Source organism: Oscarella lobularis, chromosome 7, assembly GCF_947507565.1.
Source record: "Oscarella lobularis chromosome 7, ooOscLobu1.1, whole genome shotgun sequence".
Lineage (NCBI taxonomy): Eukaryota > Metazoa > Porifera > Homoscleromorpha > Homosclerophorida > Oscarellidae > Oscarella > Oscarella lobularis.
The window spans coordinates 1003815-1010427 of record NC_089181.1 but is presented as its reverse complement, the minus strand read 5'-3'; the positions used below and the strand labels follow the sequence as shown (position 1 = coordinate 1010427).

General features: G+C 44.0%; 1 protein-coding gene across 1 annotated transcript; it reads left to right on the top strand.

Annotated features, from left to right (window-relative positions):
- Nucleotides 1-3838: 3838 nt before the first annotated feature.
- LOC136189034 (tigger transposable element-derived protein 6-like) lies at nt 3839-5563 on the top strand. Its single transcript, XM_065976875.1, has 2 exons — nt 3839-5478; nt 5523-5563. Exons 1-2 carry the CDS (start codon nt 3909-3911, stop codon nt 5561-5563), a joined length of 1611 nt encoding a protein of 536 aa, XP_065832947.1. The 5' UTR covers nt 3839-3908.
- The last annotated feature ends 1050 nt before the right edge of the window (nt 5564-6613 follow it).

The window sequence follows — 6613 nt, the reverse complement described above, 5'->3', positions numbered from 1 at the left end:
AAAACACATTGCGATACTCGATGCTGATGATCCGGTTACTCAGCTCCAAAAAGCGAATTTCTTTTATAAACATCCTCGCGAAGTCGGATCGGTGCCAACCGACTTTTCTTTCTTTCTTTCTCACCCAATCAGGTCGCTCTCTACATGAAGGACACCAAAATGTATTTCTGCAATAAGGAGGATGAAATCTTCCAATGTCATGTAATAGGAACACGAGCCTTTGTTCGTTGCTATAGCGGTACCCCTATTCTATTCAGGCGAAATGTTGTTCCGAAACGAGTGATACAATCAATATAACCGCTTTGTGGACTATCATTAACACAGGTATACATAAATGAAGGGCTGAGCGCAAAAAGGGCCTAAGCGCCAAATCGTACAAAATTGAGTTAACTGCTGGAACGTAAAGTTTTTGCGTCGGAGGTTCATGTGTTAAAGTTTCGTGCATATCCGTGAAGGATTAACGGGGATAGAGCAGGTTTTGTTCTGAAGGACCACGTGACGCTTAACGAACTTTACTTAACACTCGTACAGTAGATCCTCGGTTATCCGACCTTCAGTTATCCGCCCCCTCGTTTATCCGACTCCTTCCTTCTATACACGTGACCAGGCACGTGCGTTAGCTTACTTGCCCACGTGACCGCCGCACCAATGTCTTCCGCTGCGAAACGAAAGCGAGTTGTCGTAAGCGTTCGGGAAAAATTGGAGATCCTCGATATGCTGGCCGAAGGGTGCTCGCGCACTGTAATCGTCGAAAAGTTCGGAATTGGGAAGAGCACCGTCACTGGAATTAAAAAAGCAGGGAGAAAATATTGGCGTTTCACAAACAAGCTGTCGATCTGAACATCAGCTCTGATCGAAAAACAATGCGAATGAGAGGCGAAGAAAATTAGACAAAGCTGTATACGTTTGGTTTCGACAAAGAAGGCAAGAAAAAAGTCCCATTACCGGACCAATTCTTTGCGAAAAGGCTTTCCAATTAAGCAAAATTTTATCTGGCGAGAATTTCAAAAAATTTGTCGCTAGCACGGGGTGGTTATGGCGCTTTTGCAAGAGATTTGGGATTCGAAGCCTGTCGGTTCAGGGTGAAAAGCTATCGGCCGACAAGTCAGCTGCGGAACAGTTCATTGTGTCTTTCCGCGAATTTGCAGTTAGGGAAGGTCTTTCTCTTGACCAAATATTCAATTTTGACAAAACTGGGTTATACTATCGCCTTCTGCCCGAAAGAACTTTAGCCACAGCATTCGCAAAAACTGCGGATGGCCGAAAAAGGTCGAAAGACCGAGTGACTCTTGGCGCTTGTTCAAACGCGTCTGGAAGTGTCAAGTTGCCTCTTTTTATGATTGGCAAATCATCGCACCCTCGTTGTTTGAAGGATATCAATACGTCGTTGCTTCCCTTTATTTATGTTGGCCAGCGTAACGCATGGATGGACACGGAAATATTCACGCAATGGTTTCACACTCGCTTTGTCAAATCTGTCAGAGCTGCTTTGATTGCTCGTGACGTGGAGCCTAAGGCTCTTCTTTTGCTTGATAACTGTTCGGCGCACCCAAGTTGCGAAGAACTCACTTCGGATGATCGCCAAATACGAGCAATGTTTCTCCCGCCTAACGTGACGTCTCTCATACAACTGATAGACCAGGGAGTTCTCATTTCGATAAAAAGGCATTACAAAAAAAAGCTTCTTCAGAGGCTAATTGTAGGAGACGAAGAAGGTACAAAAATACCCGATTTTCTAAGAAGAATAGATATGAAAAACGCAGGAGAAATGTCTGCGCAGGCCTGGAAAGAAAATACACCTACAACGCTTAGGAAATCATGGCAGAAGATTTTTCCAATTTTGCCTTCTGAATCGTCGTTCGACGAGCACAGCTACAGCCGGGAACCAAATGAAGACAGCGATGACATATGAACAATGGCTCGTGTTTCTGCAGCTATGGAGACGCCACTATTGGAAGACGAGATCACCGAATGGTTGGACTCGGACGATGGCTGCTGTGAGTTCGAGGGAAACCTTTCCGATGAAGAAATCTGCAGACAGGTATAAAATATAACTCTTTTTTTTCCATATTTAATTATTTGATTGCACAGGTGATGAACAAATCCATTGATGAAGATGACGATTACCAGGGTGACTCAGAGGCAGTAGACGTATCTTGTCCGGTCAGCCACAATGAAGCGGCAAGCATGCTTGAGCGGTGCCTTGTCTGGTTAGAGTGCCAGGAAGAAGCGAATATTGCTAGCGTTACTCTACTAAGAGAGTTGAGAGGGCTGGTATCAAGAAAGAGATTCTCTACTCTTAAACAAACCCAAATTGATAGCTTCTTTGCCCCTGTGTAGTTGTTCTCAAAAGATAAATGTGTACTGATTATTGCGGAATTACAATAGCGCACGCTAATTTCACTTATCGGACCATTTCGCTTATCGGACCCCCCCTAAAATCTTTGGGGGTCGGATAACCGAGGATCTACTGTACTTACAATGGACTGGCTCGTTTGCCTGCGCTACGCGCGGGCGTTACTTCCTGTTCCTTTTTCGTTTGGGTAGGTTTCGGTGTTCGATTAACGTTATCCAGGCTGCACCACGTAGAGGTTCGAACGCTTGCAGCCCATAAAGTTGTGTATGTAAATATACAGTATAAAATAGAGAGCATGGGCGGAGAATATGATATTGGTAAGGAGCAACTGGAAGATGACCTTGCTGCTCTAACAGAAGAAGTTGCTAAAGCAAGGCTCCTAAGAGTAATTACGATTACTATAGTGTGTGACGAGGAGTTTTAAACACTGTAGAAGCAAGCTCAGTCGACGGAAAATCAAATGAAGGTATTCCTAACTGAAGCCGAACGAAAGAGAGACTTAACCGAAAGGGAGATAAGTCAAATGCGTTCTTCACTTGCACTGAGCAAAACAACGACATCACGATTGCAATCCGACTCGCTTCTGTATCAGTCAAGTCCGTTAGAAATCAGTGAACTGGAAGAAGAATTAGGTGCGCTGAAAAATCTGAAAGAGAATACGAGTAACGTTTCTTCATTAGGAAGACTGCTAGGGCAGAAAGAGATACTGCAACAAAATATATCAAAAGAAGATGTCAAAGCTAGCAAACCAGGACTCCGTTTTGGTATACAGTCAAACCTCTTTATCCGGACTCCCTGAAAAGCGGACACCGCTGTTAAACCGGACAGTTTGCTTGGTCCCAAAGTTTTTCGACCATTTTTCTTCTTAGTTCTCTCTCTTATAGCGGACACTCTATATTGCGGAAGCGGACGCTAAGTTTAGACCCCACGTACTTAATAAGTGCAAAATTTCTCTCTTTATACGGACAAAGTCTACTTGCTCTACTCTGCTTAGACATGCTGTAGTTAGTTAAAGCCTCTTCTCATTCTATTCGTTTGCTGTCGATCTTTCTAGAAGTTCTAAGATACGATCTAAATATTGCGACGGTCCGAACAGCTTGTATATTGCAGGAGCTTCAAGTCCAAGTCCGCCTCCTCGATTTATCCGTTTGCCCGTAATTTCAGCTACCGCTTTGTTGCAGTCTCGTTTGAGAAAGTGAGAAAACAGCGATGCCAGCTTCTTCGGCACGTGTCCAACTGTCAAAGAGTCATGATTTTTGACAGCAACTGCAAAGGCGTCATGAGCGTTCTCTGGTTCCCTTTGCAGAGTTAGGATTTGGCCAGCGCGAGGTTGCCACAAGTGTTTGTACGCATGTACGCCTCTGACGTAGGAAGAGATTTCAACGCAACGAGTGTTGGCTTGAGCTGAAGCTACCGGTTGGCTTGTCATACCGATTTCGGAGGAGGTTTAGGTGAAAACCGATTTTGATAGAGCACGCTAAATCCGTAGGCACGTGAAAGTCGCACGCACATCTTTGCTGACGATCGCTTTTACTCGCCTCACTTTGGCACCATGGCGTCTTCGAAAAAGGTCAAACGAAACGATCTCACTCTTGAAACGAAGCACGAAGTTGTGAAGTTTGCGGAGAGAAACCCAAAACTTGGCTTAAGGAAACTTGCTGAGCAATTCAAGTGCGGCAAAACGCAGATAAGCACTATCCTTCAGAACAAAGCTGACATCGTGAAGCTTTACGAAGAGAACGTTCTAAGTAAGGCGTGTCACACGAGAAAACGGATTCGGGAATCTCGATTTGCCGACGTGAACGAAACATTGTACGAGTGGTTTTGTCTTGCAGTGTCGAAAAGGCTTTTTCCTGACGGTCCAATATTGCGTGAAAAAGCAAAAGAAATTGCAGAAGCAATGGGTGTTCAAAACTTTAAAGCTAGCAACGGTTGGTTTGAAAAGTGGAAGACAAGGCATAACATAAAGAAAGTAACAGTGAGCGGAGAATCTGGCGATGTCAGTGGAGCAACGGTGGAGTCGTGGAAGGAACGCCTCCCTAACATTTTGGAAGGATATTCACCAGAGAATGTGTGGAATATTGATGAATCCGGCGTGTTTTGGCGAACTTTACCGGTGAAGGGCTTTGCCCGGAAGGCCAAGGAAGCGAAAGGAGGAAAGCAAGCTAAAGAACGACTGACGGTTGCGTTCATTGTCAACGCTTCGGGAGGAAGTGAGTCGAAGCCCATTGTTATTTGGAAATACGAAAATCCTCGTTGCTTTAAACGTCTTGACAAGAGCTCTCTGGACGTCAACTATTTTAGCCAAAAGAAAGCTTGGATGACTGGAAAAATTCTCAACAGCGTGCTTTCTGATATCAATGCAAAATTGCGAGCCTCGAATCGTTTCGTTCTTCTTCTGATGGATAATGCTGGATGTCATCCTGCTGATTTAGCTGAAAAATTTTCCAACATCAAAGTGGTTTTTCTGCCTGCAAACACTACGTCAGTTTTGCAACCTTTAGATCTTGGAATAATTAAGAACTTTAAGGATCATTATCGCAGCCTACTTTTAAAGTATGTCATTGCTAAGATTGACGAGGCAACGTGCGCATCGGAAATAGCGAAATCGCTCACAATTCTATACGCTATTCGGTGGGTTGCTGCAGCATGGAAACGCGTATCTCCAGAAACGATCAAGAAGTGCTTTCGAAAGGCTGGCGTAACGAACGTCGACTTTGAAATAGTTTCTGCTGATAATTATGAAGAAGATCCTTTCGCGGATTTGGAAGAAGACCAAAGTGCTGGTGAACTGAACTTTCTGATTCGCCAACTGACAGATGAAGAGAATGTGCCTGACGCGGCGGAAATCGAAAAGGACCTTCCAATTTGTGAAGAATTTTCAGATGTAACGTGGGAAGAAGAGTTTTTTGCGAGGCTGCAATCGGAGGATGAAATAGCTGACATCACCGAAGACGATGACGGCTTGGGCGAAGTAGTGAGAGAACCAAAACTTAAGCGTTTCAAAGATGCTGTTGATTGCTTAGAAGAAGTTCAATTGTTTTTGGAAGGAAAGGGTTGTTGTGAAGAAGCTCGAGCAGCAAGCGGTCTTCTAAATCGGGTCGTTGAAATTCACTATCAGAGTAAAAGCAAAATACAAACTGAAATAACTGATTTTTTTGCGTAGAATTATCTCTGCAAACGCTCTATTTGCCGCTCTTCATTTAAATTCCTAAAACTAATGATGTTATTAAAAACCTCTGAAATAAGGACACCTTTATTATCCGGACACCTTTGTTAAGACCCGCGAGTGTCCGGATAAAGAGGTTTGACTGTACGTGTAATCCCAGGGAAGGATGTGTATATATGTAAAAGCAGCTCCGAACAGAATATATATGTAAAAGCAGCTCCGAACAGAATATTTATGTAAAGGAAGCCAATATTTATGTAAAAGAAACTCCGAACAGAATATATATAAAATCCTTGAACAGCATGAATAAATGTGAACAGAATATAAATAAAAAGCCTATTTTTTGCCGAAATATCACCCCATAAAGAGTTGATGATACATGAAAAGATGTCTCTCCAGTGTCTTCTTATCCTTCGATTGTGAACAGAGCGCCTCGTTATGATACTACTCCCTCCTGGTCCACGTTAGAGATCGGAAAGCATGTGCAGAAAACCCAAAGTATTTTTGCCGCTTTTATCGCAACTAACTCGGGACGGTAATCCGTGCTCAACAACGGCTTTCGCAGGCCCGGCCGGCCCGGCTCGAGCCGGGCCAATGTTTTACAAAAGAAATTTTTGCCACATAAACGAATGAATGCATTATCTTTTTAGACGCGCATTACAGACGTGTCGTGTTCGACCGTATTGAAACCCGGAGGTTTTGTTTCCCGCATATAGCTACGCGGCATGCCTTCCGAATTGCCTGTGAAGTTCCACCCTTCGAGCAGTTTTGCCTTTCCTAAGCGATCGTTTGGAACGGGAAGCGGAAAGCGGGTGCGCTCGTTTAGAGCTGAATGGTGCACGAAGTTTCCATGGCTTCACTACGACACAACCGCTGATTCGGCGTTCTGTCACGTCTCTTTGACAGCTGAACATGAAAAGCGACTCCTAGCAAGTAAAAAACGCGATCAAACATTCATATCTCGTTGCTTTACGTATTGGAGAGACCCAAAGGCTTGCTTCGCTAAGCATGGGGATCGTACCTGTCACAAAGAAGCATTTTATTCAGAAATATTGCCAAGGCAAACCGATGATGTTGCAAAAAGGTTA

Excerpts from the sequence above, each read along its gene's own strand:
- LOC136189034 (XM_065976875.1), top strand. The coding sequence starts at position 3,909 with ATGGCGTCTTCGAAAAAGGTCAAACGAAACGATCTCACTCTTGAAACG. Across the intron at positions 5,479-5,522 it reads CGTTGAAATTCACTATCAGA|AATTATCTCTGCAAACGCTC; the intron begins GTAAAAGCAAAA and ends TTTTTTGCGTAG.